We start from the raw sequence: 19,929 nt of genomic DNA, 5'->3' as shown, positions 1-19,929 counted from the left end.
TTTGTGAATATATTTTCCAGAGTCCCTGTGGCAGTGTTTTCCCTCTACTGTACTCAGTGTTTTTCATCATTGTCTGACATGTACAAACCCTGATACAATTGTTATTGCACATTCTTGAGTGATTTAAAAGTATGCTCATTTAGTACTTTTCCATCATTAACCATTCAGAAACCTGCTGTAAATAAGATGGCCAGTGTTGCACACAGATTCCTTTCTGGCAAACATACCTTCAACTATTACAGGCTTTTTTCCTTAGTAAGTGTAATGTGTTGGATTTGGGAATGATGTAGCAGAACTTGTTGAGGTGAGCATATGCATAATTCACAATGATTTATTTATGCTTAACTCTTTCTGTATGGATTATAAACTGCTAACATAGAAGAATTGATTCTTACTGAAATTATAAATTATGTACTTCTGCTCATCTTCTTGATATGACAATATAAGATGACATAAACGTGTCTAAAAAAAGTCTTCAAAGATGTCAAGCAGTTGAAGTGGGTCCAGGGGAGGCCACAGAGAGATGACCAGGGGGCTAGAACACCTCTCCTATGTAGACAGGCTGAAGCAGCTAGGCTTGTTTAGCCCGGAGAAGAGAAGGTTGACTGAGGCATCCCATCACTGAATGGGAGCTTTTAAACAGGAGTCAGACAAACATTTTACTCAAGCAGAAAATTATTCCCAGTTATCCTATCATTATAAACTTAAAGAGGGGAGATGTAGATGATATTAGGAGGAAATTCTTTCTATAATAGTGGTGAGGCGTTGGCACAGGCTGCCCAGAGAAATTGTTGATGCCCCATCCATAGAGGCATTGAAGACCAGGTTGGATGGAGCTCTGGGCAACCTGACCTGGTGAGTGGCATCCCTGGCTCTAAAGAGGGCTTAGAATTGGATTTCCCTTAAGGTCCCTTCCAACCCAAGCCTTTCTGTGATTCTGTGATAAACAGGGCTTCTTCGTAGGGATCAGAAGTGTTCTCTATCCAAATTCCACCACTGCCTATAGTGTACAAAGTCTGATCTGCCATGTGCTTTGTTTTGGCTTGAAATTAATGAGAATAATCTCCTCAGTTTTACCCAGCACTGTTGACCAACTGCAGATAGACGATCCAGTGAATTATTTCAGAAATACTCTTAACTTGAAATTTCATACGGCAGATAAAGTGCAATAATATATCCATCACTTTTTGAGGGTTTGGCATGTAGTTCATGCAGAAATATACAACTGTCTGTAACTCATGCTGCTTTAGGATTGCTGACAGGAACTAAAAATTAAAAGGTAGATAGCTTTAGTTGGAAGATTAGAAGGTGTGTATCTTGTACACTGTGGCAAAGTATTAATTACTGAAACCTTCTGGTACCATTCCAAAGCAATATGAAGCAGCAGTCATTTTTTTCATAAGGAATAGCCAGAGCTTAACAGCTAGTGGTGAGCAGTCTGGCTCCTCCTAAGCAACAAAAATGCTTGGAAGAAGCCATCAGTCTTTCAAGAGCTTGTTCTTTTTTATCTGAAGCAATTTCATAACTTTTTTTTGGAAGTTAAGTTGCAAATTAGTGTTTCTTGTATGAGACTGTTAAGTGTTTTTCTAACTACTTTATTCTTACATGGAGGTGCATGTGGCATCTGAAACAAGTGACAGAAATCTGCATTAGCTTTTATTGCCTTTTCTGTGTTGATTCTGCATATTGTGGGAAAGGACTTGGCAATATGGAAGAAGGCAATGGAGAAATCAGATACTGTCAGAGCAGCTGGCTGGTTGCATGCTCCTTCCTATATCAGTTTGCCAAGCAAAGCCCTGTTACCTTAAATTACCCGTGAAAGTTAACTACTGAGTGCTCTGAGTGGACCACTGGAAGCCCTGTTCTCATTTACTCTCTGCAGTTCAGATAACAGGTGTCTGTCAATTGCTTTTCATGACCACTCAGTTGTTAAATGCAGTGAGAGGGATGATAACTGGATGAGTTTTGAGGATGGCTGATACTGTGTAGCTATGAGCCAAAACTGTCTTTGATTCTGTGCGGCCCAGAACCAGCTTTAGAGCACAGGAGACTTTCCTTCTTCTAAGTGTTGATGCAAAGACTATAGTTGGATGGTTGGTTGTTTAAATAGATACTTAAGTACAATAGGATAAGGTTCTCCCTTTCTGTGTAATTAAATGTTTTTAAAGGGTGTGTTCATACTCTGGTAGCAATCTCAGATTGCCAGAAACACATTACTCTCTTAGTTACTTACTTAGTTACTTGTCTTGCTTACTGTTAAAAATTTCTAGTGTTCTTATTTTAGAAGGTTGTTTTTGTTTTTATTTTTATATTTATTTCTTTATTTTTAATTTAGAATGGTTGCATATACTTCATTTTGAATCTGCTAGTCTCTAAAATGCTAATATGGGTATCTTACATGAAGTGTCCTGTAGCAGAAGAAGGGATCCGAAACATAAAAACATTGCAAATGGATGTAATCAATTTCTGTGATTTAATCTGGTACATTGGTGAATTTACAGATAAACCTTTAAAGCCTATTGGTACCGCTGTAGTGTATTTGCTCTACAGTCTTTGAAAACTGTTGTATTTTTTGTTTGTTTTTTTGAGAGCTAGTCATAAGATTTTCAGCAGTGTACCATATTTCTTCTGAACAGCATAGTCATCTTTGAACTTTCTTTTTTTTTAACCTATTTGTGCATCATTTCATGAGACAAATATGGTTAAGTATGTACCTATACACTAAGAACACTTTTGAAGTTTATATCCTGATAATTTCAGGAACAGTGTTAGTTTTGCTCAGTGCAGTATATTTCTAACCATTGTTCACGAGTGGGAGTGCTTAGAGTTGCTAACTGACATGGTTGAATCATGAGTTCTATCCTGAATCTTGTATTAAAGTTACTCCCCCTGAATTGTTGGTTAGGAAGAAGTATTCTTGTAGTCGTTGTCTGTAAGCTCTAAACTACGTGTAAAGAATAAAAAACTTTCTGGAAGTTTTTCGTCCTTCCTGTACTTCATAGGTAGAACTGAAAGTAGCAGGAAGTCTGACAATCCCTTCCTGATCTGTCAACAGTCCTTTGCAATTTCACCACAATTGTGAATACAGTCCGTACATATTACAAATAATCATTTTCACTGTTCCTCTAGTTTTATTTTTATTTATTTATTATTTTATTTTTTGTACTGAGCTTCCTTTTCTAAATAATTTCTTCTTTCTTATTTAATTAGGTAGTAGTTAAGAAGTTTCAGGTAAATACTGAAGTAGTGTTCTTAATGCCATTGGTAGCTGATTGATCAAGGCAAGGTTTCTATTCTGGGACAAAACGTGCTGACAGATGCAGTTACTGTGGATATACTGAGTGCAGGTGTCTTATTTAGTTTCTTGCTTCCAATTCTTTTCTACCTCTCAATTAAGAATTGAGAGATGGGACAAGTTGAACAGGTACAAGTAGAATTCTTAGTTCAATATTCAGCCGTTATGTCCTTTACTGTTTATAGTAACCCATGCTACTGCTTTTCCATCTTCACATTCTCTCCATTTTTGTTTAAGAAAGCTATGACTGTTGAGGCATTTTAATGATTGTTTCATTGTTCCACGTCAGTTCTGTGTGATTTGGGGCTTTAGTGTATCAGATCATTTGCTTATTCTGTTATCTATTCTTGATTTTTGGGCTTCTAGATATTTAAAATTCTGCTTGAAAATTCTTAGAAATTTTCCCATTTGGTTTTATCTGTAGGAGATATACAAACAGGGTGTAAAATATTCCCAGTGCTTGCAGTAAATACAGCTAAATCAGTTTAACATAAAGACACAGGCTGGTTTTATCCAAATATGTCAGATCTTTCTGAAATGTTGCTCAGACTTTGATCAGAGATCAAAGTCATACTGGACAAGGTCCAGCACAACTAACACTCAGTTCAGTTTTATCCTTGCTTTGATCGTGAGGCAGATCACTGATGATCTTCAATTGGTTTGGTATTTCACATCTCATGGTAACAATCTAGGCAGAACTACCTGAGGTTTTTGGTTTGTTTTGTATTTACATAGAGCACCACCAAGCTTACCCAGTGGAAATTCAATTTCTACAACTAATAGGGTTCTGTCTTTCAAGAGGTTACTTATTGTAACTGAACATACTTGCTACATATGCCAACATTCCTTCAACAATTTTTGTTTAAAATGTTTCTACTCATATTGTGTTTTGAAAGCTTTTGTAGAGCTGCTGACACTACAGGTTCAGCCTTGAAGACCTAATTTCAAATGCACTGAAATCAGTGGAATGATTGCCATAGCTATGCTGGATTATATCTCAAAAGCCTTACCCTGGTTCTGTTTACTGAGTTTACCAGCATTCGTTATTAAGAACCAAAAAGTGCACAGTACAGTAGGGTGCTGGAGACAGGAATTAGATGCACAGAGTTTGTCATGAAGCAGTGTTTTCTGAATCATTTTGAGATTTGCTTTTAATGTTAAGTTTAGACACAATATTTTTCTGGTAATACTTAGGAAAAAAAAAAGTCTTGAGGATAACCTTAAGGCATGTTCGTTGGTCTTTTACTGTAATTAAGAGCTTCTGGTTTTAGTGTAATAAGTTATTTTACTTCTGTTGCCTTTTAAATGTCCTCAGTCTTCCATGAAGTGCAGTTATTCTTTATGAAATTATTGCAGTTATTCTGTCTTAATAGACATTGTACTAAGAAAATAGAGACCTTGTTTCCCCAAGCGTGCTTTGGCAAAGGCAGTTTTGTCTTTGTGTTACTGTTGCTTACTAATGTATATCTGAAGAACAAAGAATCTGATTCTGCAGAAAACACAGAGTTCATTTCTTACGTTTGTTGATATATTTTGTAATATTTTTTTCTTTGTGCCAAAGGATGTTGGGAATTTTGTGTGAAAGCATCCCTTTAGGCTAATTCAATTATTTCCAGGTTTTGTAGGATCATACTGTATACCCAAGGGGACCAGATTTCTAAAAAGACATTATTTCTAGTTAGCTACCAAAATAAATGGCAGCATTTCAAAAGGAAGTGTTTTGATTGTTGTCTGCTATTAGTATTTCGATGACCAAGTTATTGTCAGCGTGGTTAGAATGTTGGGAAAGTGGCCCATCTGCATGTGCTCAGCTTCTAAAATTACAGCAGCACGTTCTGACTTCACAGTGCATTTCACACGATCATCACAATGCATCAACACTTCGTACGAAGTGTACAAGTGTGATTAGATTTTGTTTGAAGGCTGAATTTACTGCAAGGTAAAGCATCTTACAATGCAGAAAACAAACTGTATGAATTCTGGAACCACTGTATTTTCACTGAATTAATACAGTTGACTAAGAATGGTGCTTTATTATTTAAAAAAATTATATAAATATTAGAAGGATAATATATTTTTCCTTACATTTTTACATGCTTTATAATATGTTGCACGCATTTTATGCTTCATTAAAAATATTTTTGAATCTAATTTCACACAAAACCCTTTCTCAGCACACAGAAAACAGTTCTGTCTGTCCCTAGATTTTATGGCAGGATTGTTTTGTTTAACTGCAATATAAATAGCTGTGTGTTGTGGCCGACTAAAACAATAATCTTTTCTTTCCCCCCTTTATTCTTTAAGCTTATCTTACAGATAGGAAATCATCTTAATCACAATTGAAAAATAATAATTTATTTGTAAAATATTTGGTTGATTTTATTTGTAGCTATTTCTTAGTACCCAAGGCAACAAATGTGGCAGACTTGTCTTCTGGCTTCCAGGAGTGTCAAGCAGAGAGGTCATCTGTGATCTTGTTTTGGTTCACAAGCACCTTCACGTGTGTCTTTCTAAATTTTATCCTTCTAGCAGAGTTGAGCAGAAAACTTGTTAGTTACTGCTCACAAGTTGTGCTTGGTTTGGCCTCAAGTTGTGCCAGGGGAGATTCAGGTTGGATGTCAGGAAAAATTTGTTCTCTGAAAAACTGGGTAGGCATTGGAACGGTCTGCCCAGAGAGATGGTGTAGTCACCGTTCCTGAGGTGTTAAAGAAACATTTAGATCGTTGTACTTAGGGATGTGGTTTAGTGGGGATGTATTGGCAATAGATGGACAGTTGGACTGGATGATTGTGGAGGTCTTTTCTAGTCTTGGTGATTCAATAATTCTGGGATTTCCGTAATTCTCTCTCTCTTTTTTTTTTTTTTTTTTTTTTTTTTTTAATTTCAGTAACTGAGTGTTGCATGTAGCCTACTGTTGAAGGGATATATCTGGCTTAAGGGCCTTTTATGTTTGGTACACTAGAGGGGGTATGCACTCGCTTCTTAAAGCTTCTCTGTAGACAAATTTATTCTTGCAAAGTCTGGTAAAATGCAGTCTCTACTCTTAAATGTTATTTATTAAACCAGCATTTTTACAGTTTTTGCCATTGCAGTGTCTCAAAATTATATGAGCTCTGTGAAATAAAGGTAGAAATAAAAATCAGATTTTTGGGTAGAGGGCTTTTATGATTTTTGTATTTTATCTTTATGAATTGCATAAAGTATGGTTTTGCACACATTAGAAAAACAGCAGTGTGTTTCTTCTTTTCCACTTAATTTAAAATACAAACAAAATTGCCCATCTGTTTTAGAACCTGAAGAGAACAGTGGTTGGATTATGAAAAATATTGAGGATCATACAAAGAGGACTAATGGACTGTCTCCCTGTTTCCTGGACTTGTTCCCCTTAAAATAAAAGAAATTTGTCTTTTTTTTTTTTCTCCTCCTGTTTGCTTGTGGAAAACTACAGAAAAAAAGGGATTGCACTGGCAAGTCTATGTTGCAAGTCAAACTGAAATAAGCTGTGACAGATAGTGATATGAACCACTAGTCAAAATACTGCATATTTGGTTTATTGTTTTCCTGAAAACTTATGTGCCAGTTTTGTATCTACTACTGACTTAAATAACATCTTAATCACTTTAGACACAGGGTCCTTCTGAGAGCGAGGCAGCATTAGATCTTTTCTTCCTATTTTTCCTTCTTTACAATTGCAGTTTAGAGATTTTTTCTGAATTGATGTGCCCAGTGCCCTGCTGTAAAGAAAAGATATAATGAGTGTCAGTAGTTAGGTCCCAAAGAGAATACAGTGACATGGAGTAAATTAGGCAACACTGTATCAGTCAGCATTAGGTTGGTTGGTGCAATCAACCTTGCAGCTGCTGTGCTCCTTGAATGCAGTAATTAACTGAGGCCTCCCTGAGATTTAGGGTTCTTGAACAAAAATCCTGACATTTCTGATTAGAAGTTCAACAGATGTCAGTGAGAAAGTCTAGAGAAGGCTGATGTGCCATCAGACTTTTTTGTTGTTGTTTCTTTTCCAAAATGATGTGGTTCGGTTTAAATTCTGTCTATAGATTTATGTCAAAACAAAGCAAAAGTAGATCTGGAATTTTTTTGCTACTGTTGTGTAAGTGACAAAAGCTGTTCTACTGTGAAAAGAGATGACTCCTTTCTGTTATCAAAATTTCCATTCCATAAACACTGCTCAATACAGAACGAAAAGTTTGATCCAAGGTACAAAAAATCACTTGCTTCTCTGCTTTGCAAGGTCCTGTTCCTGATCAGGTCTTTGTTTTTATTTTGGTCATTAACAGCCTTTTCTGAACCACTTCGTGCTCTAGCACTACTGTTATTTAGGAGATGGAACAGTAGATAACTATTTCAGAAGATAAATTATCGCTGTGTTATATCTGTGTAAGGTGTCAAATGCTAAATCCCATTCTGTGCTGTCTTTATGCACCTATAGCAGCTCAGCTTCTTGAGAGCTTTTGCAGAGGGTTGAGCTAAGGCAGAGCATAGAAGACAGTACATCCTATACTATTCTTTTTGAGTCCAGTTTAAGGGCCTGTTCCTTTTCCCATCTTTGCATTTATCTGCTTGGAAGCTGATAAGAGTTTGAAAAAGATTTAATTGCTTAGGGCAACATCAGTACTGTCTTTCTCTCTTTAAAATGTGTCAGTGTTAGCAGCAGTCATAATTTAGAACTACATGGATTTTATATGCTAGCAGAGAGGTGTATTGTTGTCTGCTGATCTGTGTTAGGAGAATTAAGGGACTGAAGTATGCCAACACCTTATCATGCTTAGATAACTCTTAGAGGTTGGTGAATGTGAAAGCTCCTGTGAATAGAGGTCTTCTACCCTGCTGATCTGTTGAGACACCACATGCTTAACTTCCTGCTGCTCAGAGCAACTGCCTTTCTCTTTGTGTTTCTTTACCATCACTTTCAGCTTTTAAGCCATGGGAAACCTTTACCCGTTGCTCCGTGTTTGGTTATCTCTTTTCTAGTTTCTAAAATGTACTCTTATCCTTACAATATCATTGTAAAGTACAGATTCAAAACATGTGTGTTTCACAAGGAATTCAGACATTGTAGAGTTAGAACTATCCAAATGTTACCCGTGTAACTTCAGTGAGGATCTCTGCGTGCCTGTTCCCAGGCCCCCTAACCCATATTTTTTTTTTCTTCCCAACCAAGGTGAAATCCCATTGTCTGTTTCTCTTGCTTCTTTGTAAAATTCACATACGTCATTCATAAATAATCTTCTCACCGCCAACTTACTTCTTCACAAAGTCTCTTCCCCAGGATGAATTGCTGTGTATCCATTTGTGTCAGTGAATATAATGTCTCATACACATGCTTTAGATTTACAATTAGCTGAAGACCCATTTTAATTATTTTTCTCTGATTAATTGCTGTATATTTCCAAAACCGTGCTTGTAAAAGCAATTGTCAGTTCGTTATATTTTTATAACTTCCTTTTGTTTATATTTTTCCAAATAATTCAGATAATAAAACATAAACTATATTTGGGAAGATTTAGGAAGAAAATACAACTTTGTATTTAAAAGTACTGTTGCTTCCCTGTCATTTTAAATTAGGTAGAGCTCAGGAGAGATTTAGTGACAGATATTTAGCGTTTCTTCATTGATTTTGTTCAAGCTAGACTTCCCCAATACTTCTGCGTGCTTAAATTCAATTAACCATCTTCTTTACCTTTGAAATAAAAACAGTAACTTTCCACATCTGATCCACTATAACAGCTTTTAATTAGAAAAGAAATCATGAATTAAAAATCAGAGTCTGCTTTACAATGGCAAAAGTAGAGAAAAACTAGTGAGAACAATCTTCTGTCATACTGACAGTGGAAAACCAGCACTGGAAACAGATTAGTCAGAGTTCTTTGCATCCCTGCAGATTATTTTCCTTATTGTGGACTGCTAATTCTCTTTCTCCTACTTCTGATTTTTTTTTCTAGTTAAAAGCAATAAGAGAAAGAGATTGCAGTACCTCTGAAATCTCTTTTTGTTCCTCTTGTTTTCCATGTATATGGGAGTGTGGATGTGTACGTACAATGTGTTTATGCAGTTTATTAGAAAGGTAAAGTTGTACAGGAGGTGTTATTGTTATACTCAAAATATAGGTGCTAGTCTTTGAAGACTCAAAAATTGTAAACTATCAGACAAAAGGTGAAATAATAATTCTGCACAGCATTTTTCTTTCTTTAAAATAATGGATTTTATACAGCAGTCACAGGGAATGTGACTGGAATATTACAATAGATATAATTCAAAACAAATCCACCATAACCCAGGAACAGACTGTTTTGTTTTGTGGAATTCCTTTTTTTTTTTTTTTTACTGGGCAGGGCCTGAATGCTGTGGGGGAACTCCTGAAGAGAAGATGCACTAAGAAGATACAAGCTCAGGGCATTGTAGGCCAGCCATTATTTCCTGGTTAAGGCAGTAGATGTGCAATGAGCAGACTGTCAGTCTGGGCAAATATAAGTCTGTAATCTCAACATTTGTGAGCACACCCACTCTTCTATTTGTAGCAGTACTGATGTCCAAAACTTTAAGCAAAACTTGGTAATATATTACATGTTTCAGGTTGTCTGTTTCTCAGATTCAGGTGTTCAGGTATAATGAATTCACTGTGTGAATTCTGTCTTCTTTCCAATGCTTCTAACCAGATCAGCTTTTGCTGTTGAACTGATGCGTGGCAGAGAAGACCTTAATGCATTTCTTCAGCTCCATTTGCTTAAATACAAGTTCTGTTTTAGCTCAAAAAGGCAATTATTTTTGAATGATTTCAAATTGTGCTAGGTATCTTCCAAATGACCTCTTAAAAGGTCATCCTTTTAAAGGCAAAAATAATCCTACTTACCTTAATATAAATACCTTTATATACTCTCCTTTAAGTGTATTCTAATGATTTCAAATTCAATAGAGATTAGTATATTAAACATATGATAAAAAACAGTATGTTCTAATATGCCTTGAAGCCTGACAGTTTTAGAGTTGGTTGTTCTGCTAGTTAACATGTCTGTAGCTTAAGCAATATATAGCATAATGCTTATTTGAGATATTTGAGATTCAGATTTCTTTCCCCCTTCCAAATCAAGGAAAATCTGTTTTCTGTAACGATAACTTCTCTAAAATGATAAAGGGACTCCCCCATAGAATTTCTCAATTTCCTCTTATCGATTTGTCCTATTTGGTATGTTTGAACAGCCCCAAATTGGCAGTGTTTCTTCAGCCTTTCAGATTTGCCTGGCATGTTAGTAGGCTCCCTGCTGCCAGAACCTTGGCCTTGGATGTAGCAAAGCCAGAGAAGAAAAGCTTCACTGGAAATTAATGGTAACAATTGTAGTCAAAGAAATGGAGGCTGTAATTCACAGTTAGTTCGAACAGTGCTTAGTGCAGTCATGCCTGCTACCTTCATGTGCCTTTTCCTACTGCCTTGCTTGTACCAGTGCTAGCTTGTCATCTGTCTTGCCTGGTAGCATGCTGAACTAGAGCACTGAACTGACTCAAAACTAGTGTGGCAACCAAGAAGAAGTTTTCAAGTATTTCAGTTCACAGATATTTTTTGTCATGCTGCTTCATGACAGCTAGCTTCAAGGCAAATATGTGCATGTAGAGATTTTGTGGTATTCGTAATGGGACTGGATTAAAGTTAAACAGAAACCTCTGTGTTACCCATGAAATAAACTTAGGAATTATATATACAGACATAGGGTTCATATATATACATGTGTGTGCATGTGTAAATATATACTTACAGGTTTATGGTATTTACTTGTTTTAGCTTCTCTGTACAACAAGACATTCTGTTTAGAGCAGACGCCTGAAAAATAAGACTTGTGACTTCAGTTAAAGGAGGTCATGCTGTTGTGTACTGTGAACTGAATTCTGCAGGAGTGGGTGTTTATGCAACATCTGGATGCCTTGCAGTGATAAGGAGCATGAGAACTGGACTGTCTCCTAAGGAATGCAAAAATAAAATAAAAATTCTGGAATTTGTCGCTAGTATGTCCTGGGGGTAAATGTCATCTTCATTTGAGCTCTCACAGTCAGCCTGTCCATGAGCATGGCAAGCGAAATGCAATAGGTACAGAGCTTTTGGAAAGGTAGATTATCTATATCATCACAGTATTTTTCTGCTCTTCTGGATGCTATGACCTGCTGCTGATACTTCGAGGAAATGCATTTGCCTCCTCAGAATGAAGCCTCTGTCCATGTTTTGTCTGGACATCTGTGCAGTGGGGGGCATAAAGAGCCCCTGAAGTCACTAGCTAAAGCATAGAACTAGGATTTAATTGCAGGCATTGCCTTAAATGTCAGCTGCAGTGCTTTGTGCAATAGCCAGGCTGTACAAGAACTGTAAAAAGAGATTGAATAGGGAAAGGTGCACAGGCTCACAGGTCCATTATGGATCAGTTAAAGGTCAACCAGGGGATCAGACTCAGTCAGCGTGGGTTCGTGAATGGTAGATCCTGCTTGACAAAGTAGATACCATTCTATGACAAGGTGACCTGCTTTTGGTGGATGAAAGTAGGGCTGTTGCTGTTGTCTACCTGGGCTTCAGTAGAGCTTATGACACTGTCCCCCACAACATCCTCACGGAGAAGCTGGCTGTGCATAGTTTGCATGGGCATATGCTCTGCTGGGTGAAACTCTGGCTGGCCCCAAAGTGTTCTGGTCAGTGGAGTAAAATCCAGTTGGCAGCCAGTTACAAGTGCTGTCAGCCAGGGCTGAGCACTGGGGCCACATCTTTATCAGTGATCTTGATGAGGGGATCAAATGGCCCCTCGGTAATTATGCAGATGACACCAAGCTGGGAGGAATTGTTCATATGCTGTAGGGTAGAAATGCTCTACAGAGAGACCTGGAAGTCTGGATTGATGGGCCAAGGTAAACTGTAGGAGTTTCAGTAGGGCTGGGTGTCAGGTCCTGCATTTTGGTCACAACATCAGGCAGTGCTATAGGACTGGGAGAGGAGTGGCTGGAAAGCGACCTTGGTACTGATAGTCGGTTGGCTGAATATGGGCCAGCAGTGTGCCCAGGTGGCCAAGAACGCCAGCCTTGCCTGCCTTCAGTATTTCCTCGGGAACTTTGGTGTTCCCCTTCATATTTCCACACTAACCCCTCTAACTTCAAATTGTTAAAATATATATTTTATTTTTGAAGAAATATTTTTTATCAAGGTTTGTCAGTGTCTCATTTTATGGTCTCTTCAAACTGGACTGTCCATATAAGCATGATGTTTTAGTGTGATAGAATTTTTTTCACTTGTCCTGCTTTCCATTTCAGTGTGTATTCATTTTAAATTAAAAAAAAAAAAAAAGATTCAACTATAGAGTAATGAGTAGGATTAAGATATAGAATATGGAATATAGAAAATGTTATCTAAAAGTGCTCCAAATTCAGATTTAACATGCAGACTTACTACTATTTTTAGGATTTAGAAAAAGGTGCATGTGTTTTCCACATAGGAAATGTCATCATTGTGATGAGTGTGAGAGAGATAAATAACAACCTACTTCAGACTAGGAATTTGTGGAATAGACCTTCTGCGGTAATGGATATTGCTAATGATTGGGTCTCAGTTATTATTGATCATTTCACTAAAGAAATCTAACCCTTTGTAGCTGAAAGGATGTAATGCCATGGGAATGCTGCCATCAAGTCAGCAGTGGTGACAGCAGTTCTTGATGGTCTTGACTGTAAAGGTGGTGAAGAAGTCTTTATCAGGGAACATTGAGCGGAAGTTGTTGGCTTCCCCATCTTCTCATTTTCTCTATGATGTTTTTACGCTTCTCTACCCTTTCTACAGAAGTCAAAAGGGAGTGATCTCATATGCTCTCTGCCGAGTTCATTTCATTTTTGGGAGCTCTACTTTAAAGATTTAATTCTAGTGTGCTTGTATCTGGATTAAATAAAAGCGAATGCTGTCTGTGTCATGCTTTAGTATGCAGCTTCTTCTGTACAATAGTCCTCTGTTTTGACTACTTCTTGTTGAAGTACACTTTTAGTATGCAAAAATCTTAGTATGAAATACTTTAGTAGTACTACAGTCATTGTTCTTTGTTCTTTACGCTCTAAATAATCGGGCTAGGGAGAGAGTGTGACAGTGGGTTTGTAATTCAGAGATCTTTCATCTAATATATTGGCCTTGGATTGAGAGTGATAGGGAGCATAGACTAAATATTTAATATCTTCACAAGTTCAAAAAACATTAATAATTTTCCAGGGTGTGAACTATAAGCTTGTTACAAAAATACTTGAAATGTGAACAATATTTGAAAAGGCAAAAGAGATGTGTGAAAGGCACATGGACAAAACTCTTATGCTCTCTTCATTTATATGGGTATACATATCTCTGCAAGTCCTTTGGCACAGTGTTAACAATAAAATATTAAATGTCACCAATTTGGCATTGTATCAGAGACACATTAGTAGCCTTGAAACTGTCTGTACAATAATTGAATAAAATTTAGAAAAAGCTTTGTCTAGTTCATATTAGCGTAGTACTGTGTGGATTTGTAACAAAACCATAGATGACTGAAGTGTCAAAAGAGTGTCATTCAGTTCAACCCTTTGAAGTGAGTGCAGAATCATCTTTGTCTAGAGTAATTCCATTATTATGTTAATGTATTTCTGAACACGCGTAATGAAGGTGTCTTCACCATTCATTAAAGTTTATTCCATTCTCAATAGCATGCCTTGGATGTTATAACTCTAACTTATATCGGAGTAAGCCCATGTCTTTCAAATGATGTGCCTTGGCCAGCACAGCTGCATTAGCTCAGATGGTTTTTATTTGATCATTTATTTGTTTTAATAGTCCACTGCATACCTCTGTAGATTAAAATGACATTAAGTGTAGTTATAACACATAGCATTCAAATTGAGCTACCAGACTATACAGGTCTGTTCTTACAAACTGAAATTCTTAGATACTCTTCCAGAAAAAGTCACATATGCTTACTTTTAAATCACAAGCAGTGAAAGATTATTATTTGATCTCAAAGAGAGAGATGAAATAAAGAAGTACTGAATAAAGACCGTGTAGTTAAGTAGCTAGATTTTTAAATTCACTCTGTTTAGCTGTATTGTCCTACACTGAAGTGGTAGCTGTTTCTAATCCTTTCGGCCACACTTCACTTATGCTTCTGATGTCCATTATACCTTTGAATTTAGGTGAATTCCTGCAATTGGAAAACTATTTAAATCCTCTGAGAGCAAACTGTCTGTACACAACACACTGACTTTCATGGTAGATGATCAGATTATGGAGGATAATAAAAAATTCAAGATACATACCACTTGCCACAACTCTGTGATTATTCTGCCACAGGAGTACTCGCCTTAACTTCTTGCTGAAGATGAAGGGCATCTTTAGAGCACAAATTTTCAATCAAAATACTAAATTTAATTCCCAGTAATAAAAATGAACTAGCCTGGAGGCTTGTTCAATGTAGCATAGTGTTGCTGGATACTTTAATATCATATTGAGAAGTATACTTATGAGGGTAGAGTTGAAGTTCTTTTACCTTGTGACCTTCTCAGTTTCAATCAAACCTAGATGAACATGATCAAACTGAAGTTTGAGCTGTGCTGACAGGCATTGAGTACATTTAGAAGTCAGAAAGAGAAGAATTTGGAAATTATACTGCTTTACTTTTTTTTTCCTCACAAGAAGAGTAATTGTTGCTTCATTGCTTTCCTTTTTTGTTTTGTTTACATTTTTTTAATTTTAATTCTTTACTTTAATACTGTTCCTTTTTTTTGAACATTAACCTAAGGTGTGGAAGGTATGCTTATGCCTTTGCTTATTGACCAGTAGCACTTAATGTAGTCAGCATCTAAATGTATACTATAACACCTTTCTTTGTATAACCTTCTTACTTTAAATAGAGACATCAGGAGACTGCTGAAAATTAATTATTTGCTATCTATTCAAACATGAGTGTCCAATCTTTGGGCTTCCTGGGCTATATTGAGTGAAGTGAAATTTTCTTGGAGTGCATGTAAAAATTTCAAGTATATAAGCATCAAAACTTCCTTTCTTCTTCTTTTATTTTTTTAAGTTTTTTAATTCAAACATTAAAAGAGAAGGAGGCAACCAAAACATAAAAATAGCAGGTTGGAAATGTACGCATTAAAGGTATAAGGTTTTTAGTGTTTTATTTCTCTTAGTCACCATCTCCTTACAGCTTTTATCTACTGTTGGTACAGCCATTCCCCAACAACCTACAAAAATTAGAAGAATCAACAGTATATTTTTTGGAAATTGAGATAATAGCATTTTACTGTTAGAACATGAGTGGTATTTCATATTTACTTAATGACCATGTCATTCCTGTATTTGAGAAAACATGTGAATTAATGTATTATATGTGGTCTAATCAAAACCCCAAATCAATCCCTTGTATTCCCACACCTACTGAAATCAAAACAAAAGCCCTCAGTGATGTAAGTAGATTTTAGATTAGGTTCTTGAAGTTCAGGAGATGCTTTGGAAAGAGGGTAATGAAACGCTGACCTCAGTTTTTTGAGATAGTGTATAAAGAGAAAAAACAATGTTTTAAGGATTCTGTCTTCTGTTGTTCTATTACCTTCAGTTTTCCTCATAATGAAAAAAGTACTTTTGTGAAAGGAACTAGTGAGCCAAGAATGTGATTAAATGTTAGGAAGATACTAGGTAATTGGATCTGCAGTAACTGTTTTTTATACAAATTTTTAATCATTAGATATGGTCTTATTAATGGAAACTATAATATAATAGGTATATTTTTAAAATAGAATTAGTGTCAAGGATCAGTGAATTTTTTTATATGGGCTATGAAAAGTTCATGTCTATGAGTTACAGACTGATTTTGTTAAGGCATTTTTTTACATCTCTGCATAGATGTACGTTTTTTAACTACAGAGACTGCTGCTTTTTCAATATTGGGCTATCTTGGTTGCTGATTGAGTGAAGTTAATCATTTAACACAAGTATGTTAAAAGGTGCTGGTGGCTCATGTTTTCACAGAATCGTATAATCTTTTGAGTTGGAAGGCACTTTTAAAGATCATCTGGTCCAGCTCCTGCAATGAACAGGGACACCTACAGCTAAATCAGGTTTCTCAGAGCCTGGTCCAGCCTGACCTTGAATGTCTCCAGGGATGGGACAACCACCACATCTCTAAGCAATGTGTTTCAGTCCTTCAGTGTTCTTATAAAGATCTCCTTATAGTCAATCTAAATAACTTCTTTTTTCAGTTTGAATCCATTTCCCCTTGTCCTATCATAACAGACCATGCTAAAAAATCTGTTCCCTTCCTTCTTACTACCCCTCTTTAGATATTGAAAGACTCCTCTCTGGATCTTTCCAGAGCCTTCCTTCCTCCAGGCTCACACATCTCCACCTCACTCATCGTGCCATTGTAGGGCTGGCATTCCATCCCTTGGATTATTTTTGTGGCCTTCCCCTGGATGGGTTCCAACAGACCCATGTTTCTCCTATACTGAGATCTCCATATCTGGACACAGTACTGCAGGTGAGGCCTCACCAGTGTGCAGAGTAGAGGGGCTATGAGGGCACATTGCTGGCTCATGCTCAACTTGCCATCCGGCAGTACACCCAGGTCCTTTTCGACAGGGCTGTGCTCAATCCTTTCATCCCTCAGCTTGTAGTGCATGTTGCCACAATCCAGGTGCACTTGGATTTGTTGAACCTCATGAGGTTCTCCTGGCCTTAATGTCAGTGTCATTGAAGATATTAGGTAGGACTTGCTTTTGGTGAAGCCATACTAGTCTCTTCTCACTTCCCCTTCTTCCACGTGCCTTAGCATAGCTTGCAGGAGGATCTGCTCCATGATATTCCCCAACACAGAGGTGAGATTGATGGGTTGTTAATTCCCCTTGGTCATCCTTTCTACCCTTAAAAACATGTGTGGTGTTGCCTTTTTCCAGTCGCAGTGCTGCTAATGGGAATAAATTTATTAGTGACATTTACTTATCCAGGTTATCTTTTTTGGTTGTGGCATACAGATGTGTTAGCTTCTGAAGCAAGAGTTTGGTCATGACTTCTATTAAAATACAAGTAGTATTTGTTAGTTGTTTTTTTAGTGAAGTTGGCAAGGTCATGCAAAAAAATTACTAGAGGTCTGGAAAGAAGGGACCACAAGAAAGGGCCAAAATAATTTGTTTATTTAAACAAGAGAAGAATTAGAGAGATAAAGTGTGATTTCAACAAGTGTGCAGCTGTTTCTGGTGTCCTGAAGTCTGTAAGTCTGGATCTCAGGTGATTCTGCTGCTGAAATCAGCAGCAAGATTTTACAGTATTGCCCAGTATGCATTTTTTAAGGCTCTCTTGTTCTTCAGTATAACCGTTGGCAGCTTACGTGCACACCAAGTGCATTTTTATTACTCTCGTGTGCTCCTACTTACAACCAGCCATTTTACTATGATAATGCTCTTTTTAAATAGCATTTTAATCAATGTGAATGGCAGCTTGCCAGAAAGAAAAATTAGTGGGTTTATCCCTTTTTGTGCTTGTTGAATTTTGTTTTTATCTGATGTGGGTTTTTTATTTTTGTTTGTTTGTTTGTTTTTAACAGTGATTCCGGAGTTCATTAGCCAAGTAAATATTGCATTGGAGAGCTTAAGCAAGAGCACAGTACATCTGTTTGATGATAACCAATTTGTGGATGTTTGTGAGAAGGTTTATGATACAATTCATAACATCAGATGCTCAGTCATGATGATTTGGGTAAGTTTTTGATTTGTTTATTTAAAATTCATCTTAAGGCCTGCATATCCTCAAGTACCTTAAACTTCACTCAGTGGAAGGTAGGAGCAGAGGGTATATTCCTGTTAATCTCTTCTTGGAGTTCTGCCTGTTGTATACCACAACACTGAACAGTCTGACTTCTATAAAATGGATACAGTTGATGTAGTTTTTATTGTGTAGTTCAGGAAGAATTTTACCCAAATACTTTCATTCTTCAAATCCAATTTCAAGTTGACACAGTGCAATATCTGTATTTTCAGTAAATTTTTTGAATAAAATTAATAATAAAAGCACAGATACATTTTCCAAGAAATATTACTAAATTAGGAGTAAATAAGTAGATTGCTATTTGTTTTAAATATAAAAATATATTGAAGGGTAAAATTTCTGGAAAAAAATATTGCAGTGCCTAAGTTAGTTTCCAGTGGGAATTCAAACGTGCAGAGTCAAATTTTAAGTATATCATCCTTGGTGCTATTGTCACTTAGGAAATTATTTATGTACTGAAGATCCTGAAACGCTGATATATGGCTTACTGTGCTCCACTTTACCTTCAGTGATTTTTGATTAGTTGCCAACAAACCAGTCTTAAATGATTCTTTCTTGGAGTGATTTGTTGAATGTTGTTTTTTTTTCTTTCTGTTTGGTCATCATGCATATAGCCAGGCATAAAATATTAGTTAATGATTTGGTGATTTGTTTGTCTGCAATGTTTTCTAAAATTCGACCTGTTTGTCTTGTTTGCACCTAACTATGAGAAGCAAGATGCAATCAGTACCATTTAATTTCCTTACAACTGCTTGTATAAGTTCGTTCAGTGTTCTTCTAGTTTTTAGTTCTGCAGTGTTTTTCATTACCTTTCCTAGTCCTATTTGAATTTCAAGGATTCAAGGAAATTTCATTTATCTACTTGCTTTCTGTTCGTCCCTGTCACTGTTACTTTTGAAGAGGGTTCTGCTGTTACATCTCCCAGATGTTCACTTTTTGTGCTGTTGGGTCTTGGTGTTGGGAGCGACAACAATTCGCTGCTCCTTTATACTGTGTATGTTTTGATATTAGTTCAAGCTGGAAATGTTTCTGTTCCAAAGGACCTTTTTCATGTTGCGTTTTCACATCCAGATACTTTAAAGGATCAAATTTATCTGCTAATTGGGGAATTAAAAACCCTTCTTCAGGAAAAAAAAATAAAATTACAACAGATACTTTCAGAATCAAACAGGAAAGTTGAATATCTGCCAAGTCACATTTAAGCAGTGATAGCCGCTGCTATTATAATATGTTTAATTTGTTAGAGTTTTGAATATTTTCTTCATCTCTGCAAGGGAGCAGACAGTTTTTGGACATGAAAGAGCAGGTTCAACTCACAGAAGGGCTGAAGTTTGCCTCCTTCACACTTGATATATTCTGGTAGATGGTCTTGGCTTCTTCTTATGGTTAGACTGTGGATGATATCATTATGCAGATGTTACTTGTTGGCCTTAATCCAAGTCCTGACAGGACCAGAGTTAATTCTAGGATGAAGCTCCATGTCTCAGACACATGAAAAAAGTGTCATATACTTTCTTTGCAAACTAGTCAGCAAACCAAATGTTTGGGACAGCAGGATGGTCAATGTATTCTTTCCCTCTTCCTCCTTTAGTTCTTTGAGACCTATTCAGGGAAAACCAAATGCTGGCATATGTAATACAAAGGGTTCTTGATGAAGTTTCATGAGTCTTCCCCTCCTCATTTGCTGGTGGAGGTCTGTGCTTATCTTAGTCTCAGAATGGCCGTTTCATCAGCTTGTATTTGCTCACTGTGTTCCTACACTTTGTAGAAGGTTCTTGCTCATAGCAGGAGTAGTTCAAGTGGAAAGGATTTATTTGTC

General features: G+C 36.7%; 1 protein-coding gene across 1 annotated transcript in view; it reads left to right on the top strand.

Annotated features, from left to right (window-relative positions):
- Window positions 1–19,929, top strand: part of CTNNA3 (catenin alpha 3) — a 367,000-nt gene that overhangs the window by 285,042 nt on the left and 62,029 nt on the right. Inside the window, 1 exon segment of the mRNA XM_065746949.1 lies at window positions 17,890–18,045. Within this exon segment, the coding sequence (XP_065603021.1) occupies window positions 17,890–18,045 (156 nt within the window).

Source organism: Cyrtonyx montezumae, unplaced genomic scaffold, assembly GCF_038088225.1.
Source record: "Cyrtonyx montezumae isolate F1298 unplaced genomic scaffold, pur_monq_1.0 scaffold_4, whole genome shotgun sequence".
NCBI lineage: Eukaryota > Metazoa > Chordata > Aves > Galliformes > Odontophoridae > Cyrtonyx > Cyrtonyx montezumae.
This window is presented reverse-complemented; position numbering and strand designations above follow the sequence as displayed.